The 24508-nt window shown below is 48.7% G+C and overlaps 1 protein-coding gene across 2 annotated transcripts in view; it reads left to right on the forward strand.

Moving 5' to 3' along the window:
• Positions 1-24508, forward strand: part of PDE2A (phosphodiesterase 2A) — a 221221-nt gene that overhangs the window by 188328 nt on the left and 8385 nt on the right. For both annotated transcript variants that reach the window (XM_088140403.1, XM_088140404.1), the window contains exons 11-29: positions 1951-2019; positions 2259-2389; positions 3663-3774; positions 7758-7797; positions 9674-9737; positions 11852-11930; positions 12979-13156; positions 14629-14741; positions 15030-15107; positions 15594-15716; positions 16561-16631; positions 17714-17836; positions 18178-18265; positions 19036-19083; positions 19796-19870; positions 20313-20412; positions 21826-21938; positions 22450-22488; positions 24151-24257. In XM_088140403.1, coding sequence (XP_087996529.1) covers positions 1951-2019; positions 2259-2389; positions 3663-3774; positions 7758-7797; positions 9674-9737; positions 11852-11930; positions 12979-13156; positions 14629-14741; positions 15030-15107; positions 15594-15716; positions 16561-16631; positions 17714-17836; positions 18178-18265; positions 19036-19083; positions 19796-19870; positions 20313-20412; positions 21826-21938; positions 22450-22488; positions 24151-24257 — 1751 coding nt within the window. The remainder of the gene's footprint in view (positions 1-1950; positions 2020-2258; positions 2390-3662; positions 3775-7757; positions 7798-9673; positions 9738-11851; positions 11931-12978; positions 13157-14628; positions 14742-15029; positions 15108-15593; positions 15717-16560; positions 16632-17713; positions 17837-18177; positions 18266-19035; positions 19084-19795; positions 19871-20312; positions 20413-21825; positions 21939-22449; positions 22489-24150; positions 24258-24508) is intronic.

The following is a 24508-nucleotide window of genomic DNA, read 5'->3' on the forward strand; positions in this document are numbered from 1 at the left end:
CACCTTTTCTGACTCATAAACTGAATGAAAAGACAGAAGCTTTTGTGCAACCCACGAAAGCTTATGCCTTTTCATTAAATGTGTTAGAAAAGATACTCTTGGATTCCTTCTGGTTTGTGGCTGTGAAAGATGTGAGTTGTACCCAACCCACTTGGAGCGGGCTGAGATGGGAAAGCTGGGTCTGATATCCCAAAGTGCCCCCCCAACTTCAATTTTTATTGCTCTCCTTTGCAAGAATTCTTCTGCAACCGTGTTCTTTCCAAAGGGAGCCCTGTCTCCTGTGGGTCTCCTCTCTCCAGCACAACCCCTTCGTGCAAGAGTTCACAGCACCCTTTGGCTGGAGGGCCCACCAGGCTTTAGGCACCCATTTTCCCCTTCAAGCCCCCAAACTAAAGCAAAAGAAGGGGAGTGGTTGGTCTCAGCCCTTCTGGGCAGACCTCTGGAGCCACAGAAGAGATGGGGTAGCCCGAACGTGTCTTGGATTTTGGATTGCTCGCATTCCCAAGGCCCCTGGAAGGTTGCCTGAAAATTGCTCCTTGGAAACCAAGCTTGCAGGTGGGTCCAGAGGCCCTGCTAACTACAGTTAAGTTGTTCAGGCCCCATAGTGCTGGGCTGCTAAACTCATCAGGGTGGGTTGTGCCAATGCCAACAGCCAACCAGCGTGGTGGTTCATCCTGATAGCTTAGTAGAAACTGCAGTTGATGCAGGCCTACAGATAAGAGGAGGGGATGATTCCTCCATGATCTTCAATGGCCGGAGGGTTGAGTGATGCTTGTGCACAAGATTTGGGGTCCATAGCCCTGGAGCCTCTCAGTCTTCGATTTATGTTCTGTAGATTACCTGCTCCAGCTAAAATACCCAGCAGGGCAGCTCTGCAGGCCACATCAATACAGATGTGGTCAGACACTGTCCAGATGCTGATCCCAGCTGTGGCCAAGTGGAAGGCAACTCCTTTCATGACAGGGCTGTTTCCTATTTGCATTCTTGAAGAGAAAGTTGGCCTCCCTTGTGGTGGCCTCCAGATTGATGTATTGTTATTTAATCAATTTATATATACAGTGAAATGAGCGCTGTAACACTGCAATGCCTCTTTCATATGTGTGTCATGACATCACACACATTTGCCAATAAGGGAGAAGCTTGTATCATTTCATTGTATTGTTTTAAGATGATATAAGCTTCTTCCCTATTGGAAAATGTGTGGGATGTCATGACACACATATGAAAGAGGCGTCTTGTATCGTTCTCACCTTTTTCTGAATTGGAGCACATTCCTCTTAGAACTGGCTGCAAATGAAGCGGCAGTTCGGCCTGAATCACCTCGGCCAATCAAACCGTTAATTAAAGCTTGGGAAATCCCCAAATCCTATGAAATCTCAGTGATTTAACCCCCTAGATTAAGAAGGTGAGGCGAACATCTGTGCAACAGATGCGGCATTCTTGCCTGAAACACCCCAACGTTGGGGTGCTTCTGCTGGAAATCCCGTGAAATTAAATGTGCGAAGACCAGTATTTGTTTCCTGATTTGCATTTACTAGTATGGTTCATTGCCCACTGCCTCCTCTAGCCATTTTTAGTAGCTCACATTTCATGAAATCATAAGACAGGCAATAAAATGGTCAGTTATAACCATTATCAGACAAGGGTCAGATCCACTTTCAAACCACTTCCAAATCACTTCCGGCCTTCATTTATTGTGCACCCTCCTTTCTGAAGACTGTTTCTTGTTGACGGTGGGATGGACCTCTTGTATGAATGCAGGGACCACTTTCCATAGATTCTAAGCGCCTTGGTTGACCTATTCCTCGGGAGGGGATCTTCTCCACTGCCCAGAAATCCCACAAAAGCTATGTTTCCTAGCCCGGAAGTCCGACCTCTATCCAAATCTCTCCTTTTGGCCATTCCTGTGATCTCTCTTCCCCAGGCCTCTCTCTCTTTTTCCCCACACAGTTAACAGTTGGACACTTGGAGAAAGTTGTGGAAGAGAAGCAGTCCCTTATGCTGCAAGACATCAGCTTGGTAGGTCCATCAGAAACTCTAGGGTTGGGTTCCTGCCTTGGTGCCATGGTCATTATCATGCTGTGTACACCTGGGAAGCTTGTATCTTTTAATTAAATTTATTAGTTGGAAAAAGTGCTACAGACTCCCTCTGATTTTTTGCCACGGTAAACTTATGGGGGTCTTTTCCTACTATGTCTGATGAAGAGGGGAAATTACCACGCTTCGGTTTACACCAATGTTCTCCCCTTTCCTGCCAGGAAGAGCACAAGCAGCTGAACACCATGTTGGGCTTTGAGGTGACCTCCATGCTGTGTGTCCCTGTCGTCAGCAGAGCCACCTCCCAGGTGGTGGCCCTGGCCTGTGCCTTCAACAAGCTTGGTGGTGAGAGGTGAGTCAGGGGCTCAGTCCTGCTCAGTGGAGCAGGAACAACATCACTTCCTGTTTCTCCCCTGCAAATTATTGCAAGTTCCTGAATAGTTCAGACTTCCTGAACACTCCCCGATCCTAGTCTTGTGTTACTCATGAGTAGGGCAATCCCAAGGAGACTGGAGGCAGAGCCGGGGTCCGTACTTCTGGCAGTGATGCCTGAGCAATGGGGTTCATGGGAGTTGTAGTCCAAGCCATTCAGAGGGCATCGGGTTGCAGGGCTGCCCTTGTGGCTGATGCTGCTTAACTGCGAGCCATTTATTCTGTCCGTCAGAATGAATTTGTTTACCGAACTGACTGACAGCCAGTCCTTCCAGCTCAACTGAAGCATTTCGGGTGAGAGGCAAAAATTAAAATTAGAAAAGAAATGCGTAGGATAAGATTGTAAAACTAGCTCATTTGGATCAGGCCAAGGACCATCCTCGTCCAGCATTTTGCTTCTCCCAGCACCCAACCAGATACCTCTGGGTGCTCTTGGGCAGAAGACCGAGATACGTTCCCCTCTCATCCTTGTTCCCCCACAGCTGGTTGTCCCCATCCCAGAGGAGTGGAGTCTCCAAGGCTGAACGCCTCTACAGACCAGTCCTCCATTGATTGATTGATTGATTGATTGATTGAACAAATTTATATAGCCACCCATCCACCCAAGGAGCTTTGAGCATCGAACAGAAATAAAAGCATCTTCCAAACTATACAATTCCATTAAAAAGAAATGGGGTCAAGACCCCTAAAATCCCATTATAAACACATCAAACCAGACCACACCCACTCCAGAGCACCCTTCCCAGCACTTGAGGGAAGATCCTGATCTTCACAGTTTTCCAGAAGGCCAATAGGGTTGGGGCTGTCCACATTTGGGGACAAGACTGTTCCATAGGGTGGGCACCATGACAAAGAGGGCACGCTTCCTGGGGCTCACCAGGTGACACTGTTTCACTGAGAGTACGCAGAGTATGCCCACTCTGAAGATCTGGTGGGATGGGGGGAGAAGCAGTCCCACAAGTAACATGGCCCCGTGCCATGTGGGACTTTATCCAATCCTCTTCTATTAAAAATGTAAGATAGCCTCCCCCTGGTGTCACGCTGTTGTGGCCCCATCTTCACCTTGCAGATACCCTTGACCAGAATGACAACCTCTGGTGGCTGTAGAAGGTCAAGGCAGTGAGGGACAGGGACCCTAGGTGTAGGGAGTTCCATAATCCAGAACTGACCCATTGCTGGCCTGTTTCCTGCAGCTACACTGAAGCTGATGTGTACAAAATCCAGCATTGCTTCTGTTACACTTCTACGGTGCTGACCAGCACGTTGGCTTTCCAGAAGGAGCAGAAACTCAAATGCGAGTGTCAGGTAAGGGGCACACCCACCAGTCTTTGGGCTTTGTTATCCCCAGGTAGCCCTGAGAACAAACAGCATAGCCTTTGAGATAAATCTGCAATGTGTGAAACATCTGGAATAAGCAGAAACCTCAAAGCTGGCGTTTGAGGAATGGAGAGAGAACAACTGCCTTCCCAGGTTTTTTTCGGGGGGGACATCCAGTTTCTTAAAGCAGCATCATTTCATGGCCTAAAGAGGCACTTTTGGGAGTGCAAAAGAGAATTTTGCAAGGAAAGGGCTGAGCTGAAGCTTGGGCAAACCAAGCACTTCCTCTTGCTGGTTTCCTGGTGCTCTGAAAAGAATCCTTGGATGTTCTGAAATTATTCATGCAGGAGAAGGCAGGCAGGGCAACGTCATGGCTGCAGAGGCAGGATGGTGCTCTGCCTCCCCAAAGGCCAGCCACTGCCTTATTGGCAGAAGGTTGATGAGAAGACCCACTTCTGAGACATGCAACCATATTGCTGGTGCCCTCCAGCTGTGCTGGACCTCCGTTCCCATCACTTGGCAGGTAGCACCCACACTGGCCAGGAGATTATCTAAATCGGTGTCCACCATACTTGGACTAGGAGAAGGGTGCTCTTCCTGTTTTACCTCAAAGGAAGCCAACTGAATTTGTTGGGGTTGACTTCCGGGTAGACACACATGTGTGTTCAAAATATACCTTCCTCTTTTAGAGATGATGATGATGACGATGATGATGACGACAACCAACCTTGTATAGCATTGAGCTATGTTGTGTTTGGAAGTCCTCCTAATTCCTGGTCACAAAGACAGCATTGCCAGGAGAAGGCAGGCAGGGGGATCTATGGCTGTACTTCCAGCATCTGGGTCTCACGATGCTCCAGGTTGGGATCCAGTCAGTCAGTCAGCCCTGCTCCTGTCCCCCTTGCCCTACCAGATAGCCCCTGCCAGTTCCCCAGAGAAGACCCAGTGAAGGTCTGAATGCTGCAGCTGGGGGATGAAGAACAGCTCTCAGCTGGTCCTGGCCAAAAGGTGACAGCAGCCCAGCCAATAAGTCCTTCCTCTCTTCCTCAAAGAAAGGAAAGTTGACAGAAGAGCTGGGAGTCCTGAGTGGCAAAATTGAATCCCCTCTTGACTGTCTGCTAATTCAGCTGAGGAGGATGGATGCTGAGATACTTAGATGGGAAGCAAGGATCGGAAGATGGGAATGCTGGGGTAGCCCTGGTTCTCCGCCGTTCAAGTTGGAGGAGCAGGAGGACCTTCTCCTTGGGTGTTCACATGCCTTGCAAGAAGTCAGTCTGAGGATCAATGGACGATGAACCTCTCTCCCTTCTCCTGGGCTGTGCCCTTGGGCACAGCGATGCTCTCAGGTGGAAGGACAGGGCGCTCTTGCCATCTACCGGTCAGCCCTTTTTCGCTCATGCTCCTGGCCAGCTCTGGTTTAAATGGGAGGGACTGCCAAGGAGTACAGAGGGATCAAAGCCGGAGAGCACCGAGCAAGCCCAGACTTTAGTTTCCCGCAGACAGATGAGTGCAGTGCAGTTCAGGTGGAACCACGGAGGAGGTAGGGGTCCCGCCCCATCTCCTTGCTAAGAAAACAGCCCCTGTTGATGTTTACTTCTTAGAAAAGAGGTAGAGGAGCCTTGCCAAAGGAAAATGAGCGGGTGGTGGTTGTCATTGTGATCCAGATTGTTATTATGTCCCCACCTCATTACGAAGAAGACCACTTGGAGGAGAATGATTATTAACGTCTGCAAATGGCTGCACTGCTGTTGGCTACAGGTTTAAAGGGCTTGTAAAGTCCTCTTTCAAATTGAATTTTTGGCTATTCCTCACTTCTGCTCTATTGCATAAAGCAGTGTTTCTCAACCTTGGCAACTTTATGATATCTGGACTTCACCTCCCAGAATTCCCCAGCCAGCATGCTGGCTGGGGAATTCTGGGAGTTGAAGTCCATGCTGGCTGGGTAATTTGTGGAGTTAGTCCACCCATCTTAAAGCTGCCAAGGCTGAGAAACATTGGCATAAAGGAATATTTCTCTGGGTTTAGCTGTAAGGAGAGTCTCTGAGTTCTCACATTGTGAAAGAAGGAAAAAGACACTTTCCACTTTGTCATGACATGCATGATTTTATATTCCTCTGCCTCGCCTTTCCCCTTTGCTCCAGAGTAAAACAAAGAAACAAGCATATAGTCCACTGACTATAATTTTTTCTTGCCCCAGCTCCTCCAACCTTTTCATTGCCTTTTATTTTATTTTTTCTTGCACCTTTTCAAATGTTGTTTTTCCCTCTGGAAGATGGAGGAGGCTGTTGGAAAAAAGGCAGAAGAACTGGAGAAAGCACACCCACAGGCACATATACCGATTTCCAGGGTTAATTTTTTAAAGACCCTTTTGTTTAAAAAAAAGTCCCTGGGCTAAGGAAGATTTGGGGACCTACCCAAGAAAAACCTAAATACCGTATCCGATTGAGGCATTTGATTTAAGGGATTCTGGCTGGCTGTTTATCACACCTACCCAGGAGTTAATGTGGTGTAGATGGATTTAATACAAGGTCTGGACTGCAAGACTCCGAATGACCACCAGAGGGCACCAGAGCCTTTTTGCTGCCCCCTAGTGGCCCTCCAGGGTCTTGCAGCCCACCTAGGGTAGCCCTAGATTTAATGCAGGAGAGGGAAATAATTTTCCCAGTCTTTTGATAGCCAGCTCACATCCACGCACAGACACACAACCTCAGCTGCCAACATGCGCACAACTCATTCATAACCTTTGGGCCAGCCGTGTGCTAGAGGCTCCCTCTTGTGGTTCTGCTGGGAAAACCATTGCAAGTGCTTGGTGATGTTAGCTCTTACCCCTGATCCAAAGAGCAACGTTTTTACTAGATGCTAATTTATTGTAAACCAGATTAGGGACAAATTGTTATGGAAAAAATCGATGTGGTCGCTAAGAGTTGATACCAACTTGATGGCACATGATCAATCAAATTTATTGCAAATGCATTTAGGGACTGACTTGGTGGCGTGAGGAACCTTCACACAACACCTTTGACTTGTTTGTGGAAGGAAGCCATTTTTCATGTTCTCACAACAGATTGAACCAGAAGCTCACCCCAAGAGCTGGATTTGCACCACACACTCAGACAGCAAAACGCACCTTAACAAGACTCATGTCAACCAAACTTCATATGTTGTATGAATGCAGATCCTGGGATTTGACCTGAAGTGGTCCACCTTGTAGGTAGCAGACCTATTCTACCTGTAGAGATCCCAGGAGATGGGGCAATAAAATTGGTTTATTCATTTGTTTGTTTAAAAAATTTTAACTGCCCAACAGCTGAAGCTCTCTGGGCAGTTTACAATAAAACACAATTAAACACATAAAATAAAATAAAATGCAGAATAAAGACACCATGCAGTACAAATGAGGCAGCTGCAAGGTGGTCATTCAAAGACTAAAACAGTATACATTGAAATGCCGTTAAAATACAATTAAGCCAGTTAAAAAGCCTGGGAAAATAGAAAGGTCATCATCAAAATCTAAAACAATATGACATAAATACAATTCAGATATGATTAAGATGCCTGGGAAAACAGAAAAGTCTTCACCCGGTGCCAAAATGATGCTAATGTGGGTGCCAGGCGAGTGGCTGCCATAAATGGGGTGCCACCACAGAAAAAGCTCTCCTCCTTGCAGAGACCCACCTCACCTCCTTTTTTTTCTGGGGGAAGAGGGGACCTGGAGTAGGGCCTGATTGCAAGGTCTTCAGGTCCAGATAAGAGAAGGTGCTCCTTTAGACAAGCTGGTCTTCGGCTGTTGGGGGTTCTGAAGGTCAAAACCCTCAATACTCTGACAAGGTTTCAAGATATCTCCTTTCCAGCTGCAGGCTTACATCTTTGACGTCAGGACCAGCTTAGGGTTGGGATAAGAGGTAGCGTGTCTCCTTTTCAAAAACCAGATTTTGGTCATGAGAACTTTCACCTCCCTTTCTCCTCCACAGGCTCTTTTGCAAGTGGCCAAGAACCTCTTCACTCACCTGGGTAGGTACCCAAGACCATTCAGCCCTGGCCAAGGGCAGCAGAAACCAGGGCCTGGCCAGGATGTCTCTGCTTCCAGACCCACCACTAAGAGAAGTCCATCTAGGCTGGAGGGCAGAAACCAAGCTGGAGATAGGAAGGCCCCTCCTGTCCTATCCTTTGATGCCCTTGAGCGATGTGGCTGTCTGAAAAATGGTTATTCTGTACACAGGCTGGGGTGTTTTCTGTCCCCCGGCCTCTGAGGTCCAGAAACTATGGTTTACAGTTCAGCCTGTAGTACCTCTTTCAGCATGCCGTGGATAAACGCAACAAACATCATGAGATATGGGGACTTGCGTTCCTTGTGTAAATGTTATTACTGGTTTGGTTGTTTAGAGTCACAGCCTTCCTCTCCTCCAGCAGTGCTTCTTCCTCTAGTTTTTGCTCACAACAACAACCCTGTACGGTAGTATGGACTGAGACACAGTGCCAGGCTGAAAGTCACCTACCCGTTCCTTCTGGTTAGAGATTAATCCATTTTCTAACACTGTTTCATACAGGCCCGATACTTTCTCTTCCTGCAATCTTCCACTTTCACTCATTTTTTTTCATTTCTTGTCTTCCATGCGCATTTCCCCCCATAACCGCTTCTGACACGACCAGAACCCTTGTCAACTCCAGATGCTTCACTGATTTTCTCAAATCACTGAGCACTTCAGTGATTCATCATACACAACCAAATCACTGGTGCTTTCAGATTTACATTAATTCCTTTGACACCTGAACATATGAACAGACTTATGTTTCAACCACATGCTCAAACAGAGAGACCATTTTTCTAAGCAGATATTCAGCAAACAGCCCCCGTCCTCATTCATTCCAGGGTCTGCGAACGGCCCAATCCCTTTTCCTGGATTCTCGTCTTGTTTGCGCCCATCCATCCATGTCACCAAACAGAATAATGCTTCTGCCTCTGAACCCATGTTGCACAATTCCCGCCCCCATCTGTTTTTTCCATTATTGCCCTTCACTCGAGCGTAACATGCAGTTATCACCAATCTGGATTCCTACTTCCGTAAAGACACCCATCAATCTAGATGTCCCCGATCCATCCTTTCGCCCATGATTAAACCTTCACGGCCCTGCATGCATTCATCAACTCCGCTCCTCGAGATCCGGATTCCCTTCGTTCACATCTGTGAAACCAAAGCCTCCCCTTTCCATTAGCTCCACTGACACGCAGCCCAGCTGTTTTCCTCTCTTTCCTGGCCTCGGTTAATTCCTGCTCTCTGCCATTTACCATTTTCTCCTCTTGCAACTGTGATTCCAACTTGCAGCCTTCCAGAGGCCTGGTCATTGCCACGGTGGACCGGGAGATGCGGACCTCCCTGCCCACCGTGGCTTTGATCAATCGGGCTGTCACATAATGCTGGATAGAGAAGCTGCCAAGGGGGTTTCCAGCCTCAGTCCCCGCAGTGCGCAAACCACAGCCGTTTCTGTTCAGGCTAAGGGCGATGCTACTCAGCTTGGGCACATTTTGCCTGGAGGCTGCAAGCTCAGTGAGAGCCAGTTTTACCCCAAACGTGCTCCCATTATTCTATGCAAGTCAGGACCTCTTGCAAGCCAACCCACTGTTGCCCACTTCCTCCAAACTAGGAGTACATTTTATTTCAAATGTAACATTTAAATTCCTTTTCTTAACTAATTCAAACTTCTCGGTTTTATTGCATTTGGGGTTTGTTTGAAGCTGCTTTGACTCTGTTGATGATTTGACTATACTACCCTGGAACTGGGGGCGGGCTGGCACGGCTTCTTTCCGGTGGAGGTGAGGTGGGAACGATGCATGTCTCAGGTCCACCAGCTGGTCCCTGAGCCTCTGCCCGCTGTGCCCATCTTTCAGATGATGTTTCGGTGCTGCTGCAGGAGATCATCACGGAAGCGAGGAACCTGAGCAATGCGGAAATGTGCGTCTCATCCAGGGCAGGAAGGGCTCGTGGTCCCGGCTGGCACTCATGGGGGCGGCATGCTTGAAGGACAGCCTTTCCCAGTGGCAATGGGATCTCCTGATCTGGGGGTGGGGTGGGGGCCTTTCGATTGCCCACTCAGAGTCTCCGAATGCTGGAGGGCAGAGCCGTGGTGGCGCGTTTCCTTATTTCATCCTTAGTTTTATTTTTTTTAACACTTTTCTTGAAGTTTGACATAGATAAAAGCTAATACAAAACTAAAAAGGCGTACAAATGAAAAAGAAAAAGAGAAATATTAAGAGAGAGGCAAAGAAAGAAGAGAGAGAGACATAAACAGTGACTCCCCCCCCCTCCAAACAAGCATTGACCGTAATTCAACACCTTCTTTAATATTACAGGGAAAAAAAACTTCTTCTTCCCATTTCTCATCCCTAAACAGCAGCCAAATTATAAACAATATTCATCAATCAATCTTAGTCAGCAAAAGCATTAAGAGGACTAGTACTAATAAACTATATATTTTAAGCTTAGACAAATACTTAGTTTTATCTGAACGATTTACAAGACGGCCCCACTCGTAATTTGTGACTCTGGGTGGGGGACATCAATCAGAAACAGGAAGTAAAAAAAATAACAACCACATAAAATAAATATAACAAAACATGATCGACCCGGTCTCCCGTAAGAGAACGGACCTATCTACCATCTTGGTCCAACGCAGAAAGGACAGCTGAGTCTCTGTGCTTGTTACTCTTTCTTGACATATAGAAAGAAAGAAGAAATCTATTCTTTCTTCATCTCAGAGGCTCCTTAATTCCCCACTGGAGGGAATCCTTGGCCGCAATCCCAAACCTGCTCAGGATTCAGGGCTGCCCCCAATCTGGAGCCCCCTTAAGTGTGTTGGGTGGGACCTGTCTCCACGGAGCAGCAAAAGGTGGAAAGAACCAGACTCAAGTCCCCCCACCATCTTTCTTTTTGGAGGTTGAGGGGACTTGTTTCTGTAGGACCTGGGGCAGGAATATCACCCCCCTGCTCAGGGGCATCGGCTGGGAGGGTGGGGTCAAAATGTCAAGATGGTGGCCGCAACCATGCAACTGAAGCTCTGCCATTTTTAATGGGTGTTGGGACACATATGAAAAAGGGGTGGGGCTTTGACTGCACAGTTGTGACTTTCCTGACACCCCTGTCACTACTCAACATTTCCAGCTGGCCAAAGAGAAGACCGTTGACGATCATCTTCAAACCGTTCCAGAGTTAGGGGGTGGAAATAGCCATCTAGAAAGGCCCACGGAGTTCCTCTTAACCTCGACTCAACAGTCACTTGCAGATCACCCTTCCTTGAAATAATTTGCTTTAACCTTAAGGAAAATAAGAGAGGAAATTATGGTTCTGTTCACGTGACATGCTAAGCCGGGTCATACACCGGTCTAGTGACTGTATTTGGATGATGAATTTGGGTTAATATTTACCATGGTTAGGTTTATCTGCATGTTGATAGGCTACACATCCTGTGTATTGTGTAAACCCAATCAGTGGGCTTTAGCACCCAGGTTAGAGGCACTGTGCAAATGCTGTGTCGATCTAGCTACCATAGGCATCTTCAGGGACAGGCAAGCAATGTCACATGCGCCATGATATCATTATGCAAATGACTCAAATTGCAAAATTCATTCCATTTGCACAGTGTCGTAATTGCATATGAAGTCACTGGGCTTCTTCCAAATCTCCACTACCTTAAGTGAAGGTCAAGAAAATTGTTCCAGCTGAAAATTGAGCAGGAAGCTTAAAATTGAAATAAAAGTGAAAGTGAGGGAAGGGGAGGGGAGGGAGGAGGGAAGGGAAGGGAAGGGAAGGGAAGGGAAGGGAAGGGAAGGGAAGGGAAGGGAAGGGAAGGGAGTGGGACAGGGTGGGGAAGGAATCAGAAAAATGCATTCTAGCCCTTCTCCACACACATCCTAAGATGTACGTTTTAGTTCAGAAAGCAAGAATTGTGCCAAGGCCTCCAGGAATGGGTGTGATATTCATTGCTCAGGGTGCATGAGTTTCCATTGCTCCCCCTTTTGCTTATTGTGGGATCTTGTCTCACCCTTTTTCTGCATCTGATTCTCTTTCAGATGTTCGGTTTTCCTGCTGGACAGAAGCAGCCATGAACTGGTGGCCAAGGTGTTTGACGGGGGTGTGGTGGATGATGAGGTGAGAAAGGAGGTAGAACGGGAGTGTGAGAATAAATGGATGAAGAAGGAGAGGGGGCATCATAAACCCAATCTCCATCTTCTACGCTCCGTCTCAAACTCCTGTTTGAGCCCTGTTTCTGCAGGTCTAGTCTCCGGAAGACCAACATTCATCTAAACAAAAATCAAGAATCCAGACATTCAAAAATTGCAGAGCAGGATCCAGACTCAGCTGCCTGCTCCTTGAGACAAGGACCTCAGTCTAAAGTCCATCTTTCCTCACCAGGGGTTAGAAAACTATAGACTTCAGAAATCGAGATTCAAGTTGAAAGCACATTAAACTTGGCGGCCTTCTTGTTTCTCTGCTCATTTGTCTCAAGCATCACCATGTTTTCTCACTCCAAAGATGACACAAGTCCTTTCCCAGATTCAAGATTCACGACATTTTTTCCCACAAAACCCTCAGAGCTGTTGTTAAAAACAAAAACTTGGGAGAAAACAAATCCAAACACATTTAAGAACGGGAAACGTGAGGTTTCCTCCCAGTTCCCGTCCTTAGACGTAACTTGCAACTTATGAATGTGTTGCTTACCGACGTAGATAATTGATGGACAATTAAAGTGAAATATAGACATCCTTTATTGAAACTGTCATGTAACTGTTGTGGTTTTTTCTCTCTCTTTCTGTGTTTCTCGACCTTGGCAGCTTTAAGATGGGTGAACTTCAACTCCCAGAATTCCCCAGCCAGCCTTGCTGGCTGGGGAATTCTGGGAGTTGAAGTCCACCCATCTTAAAGTTGCCAAGGTTGAGAAACACTGCTCTGTCTCCATACACAAACCAGAAGCACCTCTCTCTCTCTCTCTCTTTCTCTCTCTCTCTCTCTCTACACACACACACACACACACACAATTTGGGTTATTTTTGTTGTATCCCTTTCCTTTTTCCCCTCTCCCCTTTCCTTGTTGTTATTCTTTTATATTTCCTCCCTCTTTGTATCATTTTATGAAATAAGCGAAGCACAAAAGAAATGTATTTGGAGTAACCACCAGGTTCTCCTTCCCTGGGGACAGAGCTACGAAATCCGGATTCCAGCAGATCAGGGCATAGCCGGCCACGTGGCGACCACAGGGAAGATCCTGAACATCAAGGACGCCTATTCTCACCCCCTCTTCTACCGCGGCGTGGACGACAGCACCGGCTTCCGCACCAGGAGCATCCTCTGCTTCCCCATCAAAGACGAGAACCAGGGTGAGCCGCCCGCGTGTGGGACCGGCGCGTCCGGTGCCCCCCTGGCCTAGGGGGCTCCAGGGCTCTTTCAGACCCCCCCAACAGACAGCCGCTCTGGGTTGGCAGCACTGCTGGTCTTTTAAGTCACTGTAGCTGCTCAGAAGGAAACACGATGTGCCAAAAGAGAAGGTGGGAGGGAAAGAGAGTGATAAAGAGGGAGGAAAGGAAAGGAAAGGAAAGGAAAGGAAAGGAAAGGAAAGGAAAGGAAAGGAAAGGAAAGGAAAGGAAAGGAAAGGAAAGGAAAGGAAAGGAAAGGAAAGGAAAGGAAAGGAAAGGAAAGGAACAGGGAGGGATGGAGGAAGGAGGGAGGGGACGGGAGGGGAGGGGAGGGGAGGGAGGAAGAAAGAAAGAAAGAAAGAAAGAAAGAAAGAAAGAAAGAAAGAAAGAAAGAAAGAAAGAAAGAAAGAAAGAAAGAAAGGAGGAGGAAGGGAGGGAGGGAGAAGGGGAGGGAAGGAGAGAGAGAAAGAAAGAAGAAAGGAAAGAAAGAAAGAAAGAAAGAAGGGAGGGAGGGAGGGAGGGAGGGAAGGAAGGAAGGAAGGAAGGAAGGAAGGAAGGAAGGAAGGAAGGAAGGAAGGAAGGAAGGAAGGAAGGAAGGAAGGAAGGAAGGAAGGAAGGAAGGAAGGAAATTGACAATGCTCCTAATTTTTAGCATCCCCTGCTCAATTGTGTGAATTGCAAAGCTTTGAAGATTAATGGGTTTAGGCCAACAGCAACCAGGAGCACCAGATCCCTAGCAGCTAAAAGCAATCCTGTGATTCATGGAGTTTGCAGCTTCCTGGATCCCAGAGTCGGCAGGGGGGTGTAGGCTGTTGAGTCCAACTGCCTGCTCAGGGCAGGAGTCCAGATCCAGCCATTTCCGACTGTCCAGCCTCTGCTCGGATGCATCCGGTGGAGGGGAGCCAGTCGCCTCCCTGAGTCGCTGATCCCCCTCTCAAACTGCTCTTAGGGTTAAACGTCAAACATTTAACTGCAATCTGCCACCCGAAGGGTTAAACCCATTACTCCTTGCGCTGAACTCTGGGGTGATCTCAAGAGGTCCTGGTTTTCGTCCGTGAGGTCTCCCTTCAGGGTATCCCCCTTCTCAAGGCTGAATTCTCCTTCGATCCCTCTTCATACATGCTTTCATCCATTCCCTAGACCTCCTCATCGTCCTCCCCCGAACTTGTTCCATTTTCACTAAACCCTTCTGAAACAGGGTGCTGGCCAGCACAGAAATCAACGTGAACTATTTTCTTGATTCGGAGGAACACTCCTTCCGATGACTCCGCCTAAAACTGCCTGTGCCTTTTTCGCAGTGGCATCACCTGGCTGGCTCACAGCCAGCACTCTTGCCCTCGGTACAAGGGGCATCTCCAGGGCAACGCAGGTGGGCCCAAGTGAGTTTTTTCTTCTTCCAAAATGCCCCATCACTGTTTTCCTCTCTCATCTTCCAGAGGTCATTGGAGTGGCTGAGCTGGTTAATAAAATCAACGGGCCATGGTTTAGCAAATTTGATGAGGATCTGGCCACTGCATTCTCCATCTACTGTGGCATCAGCATCGCTCATGTACGCAAGTTTCATTCTGTTTTTCTGGTGGGCCTTGGCTCTTGTGCAGGTGGAGCTGAGGAGCTTCTGGATGCAAAAGATCAGATCTGATGAACGTTTGGAAATTCTGGGATCTGTACTGCAATGCATCCAGAGGGAAAGGTTGCAAGTAAACTTGGTTTATTTTGGGGGGGGGGGAATAGGGAAAAAAGACTTCACTAGAAGTTAGTTCACTAATATTTCCCACGGAAACGTTGCGTGCGTTATGATGGACTGAATCTTACTTATTATTTATTTTTTTTGCTATAGTCCTTGCTCTATAAGAAGGTCCACGAGGCTCAGTACCGAAGTCATCTGGCCAACGAGATGATGATGTATCACATGAAGGTAATCCAAATGCTAGTTCAGGGGTGTCCATTGGAGGGGCCCAAAAAGTCAAGATGCTGGCTACAATTGCAAGATCAAGGCCTTGCTCTGGGCATTGGGGAGGTCAGAAATCAAGACGGGGGCTGCAGCCACACGACCGAAGCTGCATACCTAGGGGGGTCAAAACATTCATGCACCATCAAACCCCCGTCTTGAGTTTTTTATCCTCCCCCCTCCCCAGACGTCTCTGCTTTAATGCCACTGACTGGCCCGCTTTCCATCCTAGTGTGCGGATGTGCAAGGAAGCCCACCCATTTCCATGGGAACAAGTAGCTAATGTCCTAGCTGGGGGTGACCCAGGGCAAGCGGCAGCTGAGAAAACGGCCATTTGTACATCAGCGGCATTTCTCGTCCTGCCACTCCCTGGTGAACGACATTGCTGTTTTGTCAGAAATGAGACACCCGTTCATTTTCCTCTTGGAAACGGCGGGCCTTTTCCTCTTCCAGGTGTCGGACGATGAATACAACAAGCTTTTAGATGAAGTCATCACCCCTGTTTCGGACATCGACCCAGACTTTGCCAAATTCATATACACACCGCGTTCCCTTCCGGAGGACGACACATCAATGGTGAGCGTTAGTCCTGATTTGCCCGTTTGAAGCATCTGGAAAGATCAATGGATGGATAGACGGACTGACTAATTTTTAAGGCCTCTCTTTTGCCAAGGGACTCAGGGCAACCTACGTAGGTTTAAAAGCATCAAACCCAAAATAATAAATCCATAGGAAGCCAGTTGCATCAAGGACTATTAACTCCATGTATGTGCCTAAGCAGGTGTGTAGGACAACCTAGCTGAGCAGCTGGTTAAAAAAAAAACCTTTTATGGCTCTGCTAAAGACCAGCAAAGTCAGGACTAGCCAGATCTTGGACGGGCCCAGGAGCAGAAAAGGCTAGCCTCCTCAGTGGCCACCAGCACCTGGAATCACACCCAGAAGCCCACTAGTAGCCACTGCAGTCCATGTAATGGTGGTGTCCCATGGGCATACCATTGCATTCTGGATCAGCTAGAGCTTCTGAGTGTCCCTTTTCTACTGTTTTTTTTCCTGTTTAAACCAGTGTTTCTCAACCTTGGCAACTTTAAGACGTGTAGACTTCAACTCCCAGAATTCCCCAGCCAGCCTAGCTGGCTGGGGATTCTGGGAGTTGAAGTCCACATGTCTTAAAGTTGCCAAGGTTGAGAAACACTGGTTTAAATAAATCACAGCCTCCACAAATGACTCCCCCAAACCAGAAAAAAAATAATAATTGGCCTCCTTCAGCGATACCATGACATCACTGGCCACACCCCTTATGGCCCCTGGGAGCCAAGATATCTCAACGTGGCCCCTGGCCTCAAGAAAATGACCTCTCCCCATCATCAAGCCTTTTCTTTCAATTCATCTTTCCCTTTCTCTCTCTTCCTTTTCCCCAAAGGCCATTCTAAGCATGCTTCAGGACATGAATTTCATCAGCAATTACAAAATCGACCGTGAAACTCTCGTCAGGTACGGTTGGGAGAAGACAAGAAGCCCATTTTTCTTTCTCCTTCCCATGGATCCCAAAGTTAGAGAAGGATGTGCTTTGCTTCCCCTTTTGCACATCTGGTTAATGAGAGCAGGGCCTTGGCTGAGGTGATCCACCGAAAAGGGCGGGATCCTCCTTTCTGGTTGCACAGCTGGCAGATCCCAAGGGGGTGTCACAGACTACGGTGTCCTGGTTCAGCCATGTTGCTCAAGAGGTGACGGGGGGGGATCCACAGGATGTGTTCAAAAATGTTAGGGTGGTAGCCGCAATGGTGAAATCAAAGCTCTGCCCATTGTTTATGTGCGTCACAATGCACATAAAAAACAGATGTGCAGCATTGATCGCACCAACATGACCATCACCTTGACTTTTTTTGACCACATCCCGGTTGGTGAGCTTGAGGCAGCCCTTGTCTGAACCCAGCCTAATTCACAGGTGTAATGGTCTGTGGGAATGACAGGAGGAACAGCTGCAGACCAGACTCCCGTCATGCAAAAGATATCTTAGCCCACAGAGACAGAAAGGACGTGGGAAGCATTTCAGAAGGGACCTTCCCTAGTTTTCCGGAGAGTAAAAGGAGAGGATGGGAGAAATACTTTCAGACCTGCAAGATTCTGTTAATGCAACCTTGCAATAAAGAGAGTGTTAGCATTTTGGTTTCCTTGTCTGGACTACCTTGAAGGGCTAACACAGGAGGGCAAAGTAGGTCTGGAAAGGGCCATGGGTACTCTCTGAGGTCCCTGGAGGTCAGAACAAGAATTCTGAGCCCACTAGGGATACAGTGGTCAAGCTCATGAAGCTCCAGTCCAGAAGAAGCAGCTTTGCCCACCCCCCCTTCCAGACTGGAGCACAGAGACCTGTGAGGTTGGCTGTTGGAGCAGGAAGATCCATGAGGATGACCATTGTACTCTTTGTGCAGTCTATGCTCTGCTTCTCTTGAAAGAGACCTGGCAAGGAAGGGATCTCTTACGAATGGGAAGTGGCTGCTTGGTCTTAAATTTTGGGCATAAATAAACAGCGCTGTCCACCTGGTGGCTCTCTCTTCCTTCTTCATTTCCCCCAGGTTCTGCCTCATGGTGAAAAAGGGATATAGAGACCCCCCATATCACAACTGGATGCACGCCTTCTCTGTCTCCCACTTCTGTTTCCTGCTGTACAAGAATCTGGAGCTTGTCAATTATCTGGAGTAGGTGGACATGGTTGCTGGGGCTTAGCTTATGCCAGGGGTCACTGGGGAGGGAGACCCCACCGGGCAGCAGGATGCATGAAATGGATCTGAGTGTCTTGGGGGAGCCACAAGCTGAGCACGAGCCAACAGCTTTTGGCTCGTGCTCATCCTGTGAACCACCAGCGGGAGTGGGGAGTCCAGGAAGAGGCAGAAAAGCCCTCAGCCCTGTTCCTTCCTCACTGGGTCTCATGCATAAAGGGGGTGCCCCCTCTAGGCTGGTTGTGGAGTAGAGGGCATTCCAAACATCTCAATGACTTCTGCAGCTCCATCAGCTCCATTGTTTGTTTTTTTCTCCACAGAGACATTGAAATCTTTGCCTTGTTCATCTCCTGCATGTGCCATGACCTGGACCACCGGGGCACCAATAACTCCTTTCAGGTGGCATCGGTATGATTGGAAAGCACCCTCTACAAGGGAGGATTTGTGGGGGGGCTTGCTGGATGCTGCACTGAGCTGAGGATCCTATTCCTCCTTCTCTTCTGCGCTTCCAGCTTTGCAAGGAACAATTAGGCTGTAGAAGAAGCGACTTAATGCCGGAAAGGCCATCTAACAAGGCATGAAGAATCTTAGAAATAGAAATGTTTTAATGAGATGGGCAAGCTCTAGAGAGATTGGAGATCAGGAGGGATCCAGAGGAGTATCTCAAGAGAACAAGCTCAGGGAGGTTCTGTTTTCTGCAAACATTCCTTATCTTGCATTTGCTAGGAAGTGCAAAGATTTCTTCCCTGACCAACATCACTGGTCCTCAGTAGAAAAGGACAGGGGGTCAGTCTAAATAGCCTGGGAATAAGAGGTCATGAAAATCGCCACTTTTCCCAATGACGGGACCATAGAGGTGGCACCAGAGCCAACCCTTAAGAAGCATCAGAAGATAAACTCTCCATGGCAGACCAGACCATGGGCAGGCCAAGCACGGGCCGGAGCAAAGAGCTTCTGGGCTGGCTAAAGTAGAAGGAGGGTTAAGCTGCCAACTGACCCTCATGGCCAAGGGAAGAGATGCAGAAGAAGTCAGGGGATGCCCAAGCCAGCAGATCCTCTCCATCTTTAGGGCCATTCCCACCCATCACAAAGTCTGCTCTGTCTCTGCTCATCCTTCACCTTTGGGTCTCCTTCACCCAAACCCGGCCTCGCCACCATGTCTCCATTCTCTCTTTCAGAAATCCGTCCTGGCCGCTTTGTACAGCTCTGAAGGCTCCGTTATGGAGGTAAAGAAAGACGGGGACCAGGAGGGTCAACCATTTATGCACAGAGCAACTAAAGGGAGGGGACTGTGACGGAGCCCAAGTGAGGCTCCATCCCCCGTGGACTCAAGCCTCTGTTGCTCTCCTTGCCTGATGGAACCAGGGCCGAATTTGGCCTGGCAAGGAGGGAGAGTCCTGTGGGTTTAAGGGACTCTGGGATAGCCTTTCTCCACTGCCTGTGGCAGATCCCTGGAAATTAATCTGGGCATAAACTGAATGGGCAGAGACACTCAAAGAAGTGCCCTTCAGTTCCATAAGTCTCTGCTTCTACCACCAAGCTGGTTGCGGGATGACTTCCTCTCATTCTGTGCCTGGGGGTCAGAGGTGTCCTCAAGGTATGGTCAAAGAAGTCAAGATGGTGGCCGTGATGGTGTGATTCAACTTCCACCTGCTTTTTATATACAAGTGAAGCTTCAACTGCATCATTGTGGCCACCATCTTGATCTTTTTGACCACCCTCTGAGGACATCCCTGCTGGGAGACACAGTCGGAGGAGCGGGGAACCGATTCTATTTCCACCACCACCCCTTGCAGATCTGGATCAAATGCTCTATCACACCCCCACGGGCATGCACACACACACGCACACACCCTTTTAAACATGATTAATGGATGAGTGCATTTATGCAATGTATTTATTTACACTGCTGTTGTGGTTTCTGTCGGTGGTTCTCAGAGACATCATTTTGCTCAAGCCATTGCTATCCTGAACACGCACGGCTGCAACATCTTCGATCATTTCTCCCGTAAGGTGAGCTTCAAGACACACTGCGGTTCATCCACAGGAGTGAGAGATTTGGGGGGGGGGGACATAAAAAAGGAGCAGGGCTTTATTGCATGGGTGCAGACACTACTTTGACTTTTTTGGCATTCCTCCCCTCCCCAGACGGCTCTGAGTCATGATAACTGGGGAATTCTGGGCGTCAAAGTCCATACATCTTAAAGTTGTCAGGGTTGAGAAACGCTGCATTACATCATCCCCATGTTGGCTGGGGGTGTTTGGGAATTGCAGACCCAGCTGTTCCCCCAAACTGCTCCACCAGCTTCTCCAAGCTGTGGGTGGAGTTGCTGAGTCCTACCTGGGACTTTCTGAGAGGCCTCCGGGTCAGGCGTCCTCTTTCAGGCAACAGAGCAGCCTGTCTTTATCAAGCAGTAATGCAGGATGGTAAAGCAGAGCCTTGCCGATCCCACAGGAATACCAAAGGATGCTGGATTTGATGAGGGACATCATCCTGGCCACTGACCTCGCTCATCACTTGAGGATCTTCAAAGACTTGCAGAAAATGGCAGATGGTAAAGTGTGACCCCCGTCCTTCTGAAATTGAGGTTTTTCTCCTGGGGTAGGCAGAGGGGAGGGATATTGCCAGCTTCCAAGAGGACAAAAATAGGATTTCTGTCCTGTGCAAAACCTGTACACACGCATAGACTCACATGAGGTCCTCCGATATAGACTTCCTCAAGCGGACCTCTGCTTTTGACGGATGTCTACATGGATGCCTTTAGTTTTCCTGATGACCGGATGGAAGCGTTTTGCCCTTGCCTTCTCCCAGAACCTTTTCTTCACCTTTCCAATCTGGCCTGGAGCCCATTAGTATCTGGAGATCTGCCGTCCAAATACCAATCAAGTCTGACTCGGCTTAGCTGTTTGAGATCAGCTTAACGTGCTCAAGGGCTGTCCTCCATTTGGGCTCAAGACACATCCGTGAGCCTTTTTCTGGCAAGCATGGAAGCAGGTTGCCCTTATCTTCGCAGGGGAGATTATTCTGAATTTAGCTCTGCGGTTTCCTTGTGGTCTCATATCCAAGTTTTAATTCAGGCCAGCTGTGCTTGGCCTTTTGAGGGTCAGCCAAAGGCTCTTCCCTGAGCTGGGCATTGAACCATGCTATATTTACATACCAACTCACATCTGAAATTGTCTAGGCAGTGCAGAAAATACTTCTACAAGGAGAAAAGTGGATATTTACTATGCCTTATTCATGGCATTTGGAGGGGACCCAGCTGGCTCTCTTGTGCGCCTTTGCCACTGTTTTTCCACCAACTCTTTCTTTTTCTTTCTTAAAAAAGAAAAATGCATTAAGCACAAAATGATGGACTGTACACTCAGGTATTTTCTCAAGTAGATAATGGAGAATAGTTTACAAGAAGAAACAGGCAGAGAGGCCTTTCTTCCATACATCTGCTCCCTTTTCTTAAAGGTGATGCTCTTAGCTGGCATGTTTTGAACGCGTTCCTACAGTCGTGAAAACAGGGAACGTGATCTTTTATTTTAAAAATGAGGTTCCACAAGAAGTAGATTCTGTGTCAGATAACTGTTCAATATTCTGCATAGGGGTAATATCTTAGGCAGGAAAGAAACACAAAAATAAAATTGCATTATACATATTTGGGCAAGTACCCTCCCTCCCTCCCTCCCTCCCTTCCTTCCTTCCTTCCTTCCTTCCTTCCTTCCTTCCTTCCTTCCTTCCTTCCTTCCTTCCTTCCTTCCTCTTTCCTTTTTCTTCCCTTATTCCCTCCCACATTTTTCTCCCTTCCCTTCCCTTCCCTTCCCTTCCCTTCCCTTCCCTTCCCTTCCCTTCCCTTCCCTTCCCTTCCCTTCCCTTCCCTTCCCTTCCCTTCCCTTCCCTTCCCTTCCCTTCCCCTTCCTCTTCCTCTTCCTCTTCCTCTTCCTCTTCCTCCCCCTCCTCATCCTCTCTCTCCCCTTTCCAGTTGGCTACGACCCCTCGAACAAGCAGCACCACAGCCTCCTGCTGTGCCTTCTCATGACCTCGTGTGACCTCTCAGATCAGACAAAAGGCTGGAAGACCACCCGCAAGATCGCGGTAAGTGCGGAAGGGTTGAGGACCAGACCCAAAATCTACCAGACTGGTCTGCTGGACACATCAGTGCCAGCCTCACCTTGGAAGATGGAGGTCTCTCTCCTGAGATTGGCGCCTCCTTCTGCCAAAGGGACACGTGCCCTTTGCAGCCACATCACCCGCAGATTCCTATCCCAGGAAAGACCCCAACAGCTTTGCCTGTTGGGCTGCAGAGAGAAGGGAAAGAGGAACATGAGCCACTGGTGGTCCTTGGATGGACGTCGGGATCACCTGTGCCTGAGCGCAGCAGCCCTCAGACCGATGGCTGGGAGGCTTGGAGTGAGATCCCAGGGTATCTGAAGGACACCGGGTTGCGGGAAAGTGAAATGGATAACCGTCACTACTCAGGGGTTGAGGTGGCCATGACTTGGGGGTGGGGTGGGGGAATGGCCAATCTGGGCCCAGCCAAGAGCGTGCAGGTTGAAGAGTTTAAGATTTCACAACATGCATGTAAGCCATGATTTTTGCTTTCCAGGAACTGATCTACAAGGAATTCTTCTCCCAGGGAGATCTGGTATGTAAGATAAGAAAATGTCTCTAAAGACAGAAACCCGCTCAAGAATCACTTCCTTATTTTCCGCGAGGGTCATCGCCCAAAGCCTTGCTGTTGGAAACGTCAAGCGCTGGGGTTTCCCCGAGGGTCTGATGTTCATAGGATGCCCTGGGAAAACCACAATTCCCAGGTCACGGAAGTGCAGCGTTTGGGATACTGGCTGCGCGAGGGAGGGGCTGAGTGAATCGGGGGAAAGGAGGGCGCCTCCATCTTACAGCCTGAGATTCTGTTGCTTGGCTCCGGGTACAAAGGTTCATCTTTCAAGTACAGGTAGTCCTCGCTTAATGACCACAATTGGGACCGGAATTTAGATTGCTAATTGATGCAGTCATTAAGCAAGTCACGTGACCGGACCTGATTTTATGACCTTTTCTGCGGTGGTCATCAAGTGAATCACATGGTTCCCCCTTGATTTTGCTTGCCGGAAGCTGGCTGGGAAGGTCACAAAGGGCGATCACATGATCCCAGGGCACTGCAACTGTTGTAAGTGTGAACTGGTTGCCAAGTCCCCAGATCGCGATCACATGACCGTGAGGCTGCGGTGACAGTTGTAACTTCAGGCAGTGGTCGTAAGTCACTTTTTTCAGCACCATCGTAACTTTGAACGGTCGCTAAACGAACGGTCATTAAGCAAGGACTACCTGTACTGTGCTACAAACACGATCCAATGGTGCAACGGTAGTTCTTGGAGAACCCAGGTTTTCCTTGGTCTTCTTCAGGGAAATTGCATTCAGAACTAAGGATTTTGTAAACACCATAGAGGACTCCAGTTTGAGAGCCGAATGAACATTTTTAGAAATAAGATTACAACAGCATCATTTCCCAAAGAGGAAGGCCCTTTTTCTCTGTGGCAGATAATGCTTTTAAGTTTAAACTGGTTTTGTAGGAAGATCGGTGGATTTCAGGCTGGCATTCCAGTCTCCCTTGTCCTAGAGGAAGCTCAGTGCACCCAACCTCTGAATTTTGGCATTTGATATAAACCAGGATGATGTCACTTGCATTGTGACATCATCACGCAATTACAGTGACACAGTTTGAGCCCTGGGCAATTGGCCCCCGCGACAGACCCTCGTGGCTCTGAACAGACGCCTGGAGACATTTGCACCGCTGGAAACCAAGGAAAGCTTTGCACCAAGTAGGCTCACTCCAAAATGAGTCCCTCTTTGTAAACAACGGGTCTTGACAGGACCTGCCATGTTGGGGGCCAGTGACCAACCCATCCGGAGGGCATCTGACTGGGGAAGGCAGTTTTCATCGTCCTTGGCCTCAGTTTTAGGACTAGCATTCAGAGGACACGTGTGGGAGCTCTGAGGGCACGCCAGGAGCAGGAAATCTCCTGGGAGCGAAGTTCTTACCCTTTCTGATTTCTAAAGTGTTTTTTCGCTCCAGAGCTGTGAGAGAAGGTGCTCTTAGCGCCCAGGAACGTGCCTAGGAGCTGCTAAGCCACACAGGGACTTGGCGGTATCTGTGCCCTGCTCGGCATGGCCAAGGGCTGCCCAAAGATGCTCAGGCGGAGATTTGGAGGAGGCCCTTCCCCACCTTGGGAACCGAAGGCCGCCGCATGCCAGGGCAAGCAGGTGGCAAAGGGCAGAGGGGAGCCACCCCGTTTCCCTCTCTCCGCAGGAGAAAGCCATGGGCAACCGTCCGATGGAGATGATGGACCGAGAGAAAGCTTACATCCCCGAGCTGCAGATCAGCTTTATGGAGCACATCGCCATGCCCATCTACAAGTGAGTGTTGAGCTTCAGGGGTTTGAGGGTGTGCAGGGGGGGGGTCTCTGAGCATCTCACCAGCAGGGCGTGAGCATGCCAACCCCCTCCCCCTGGAGTCTCCAGGAGTTGGCACTCCAAGGTAGACCACCCCCAACTCTGGAGGTTCTACCTATCCCCTTGGTAGCAAGCAGGAGACCCTCCTTCTGCATATTTGTTGAAGCCCCCCCCCCCCCAGTCAAAGTCCTCTCTAGTCCTCCAGGGAGGTCTGA

This window comes from Python bivittatus, unplaced genomic scaffold (genome assembly GCF_059951505.1).
Source record: "Python bivittatus isolate LINGU-HERP-01145 unplaced genomic scaffold, Pbiv_v1 ctg000340_np1212, whole genome shotgun sequence".
NCBI lineage: Eukaryota > Metazoa > Chordata > Lepidosauria > Squamata > Pythonidae > Python > Python bivittatus.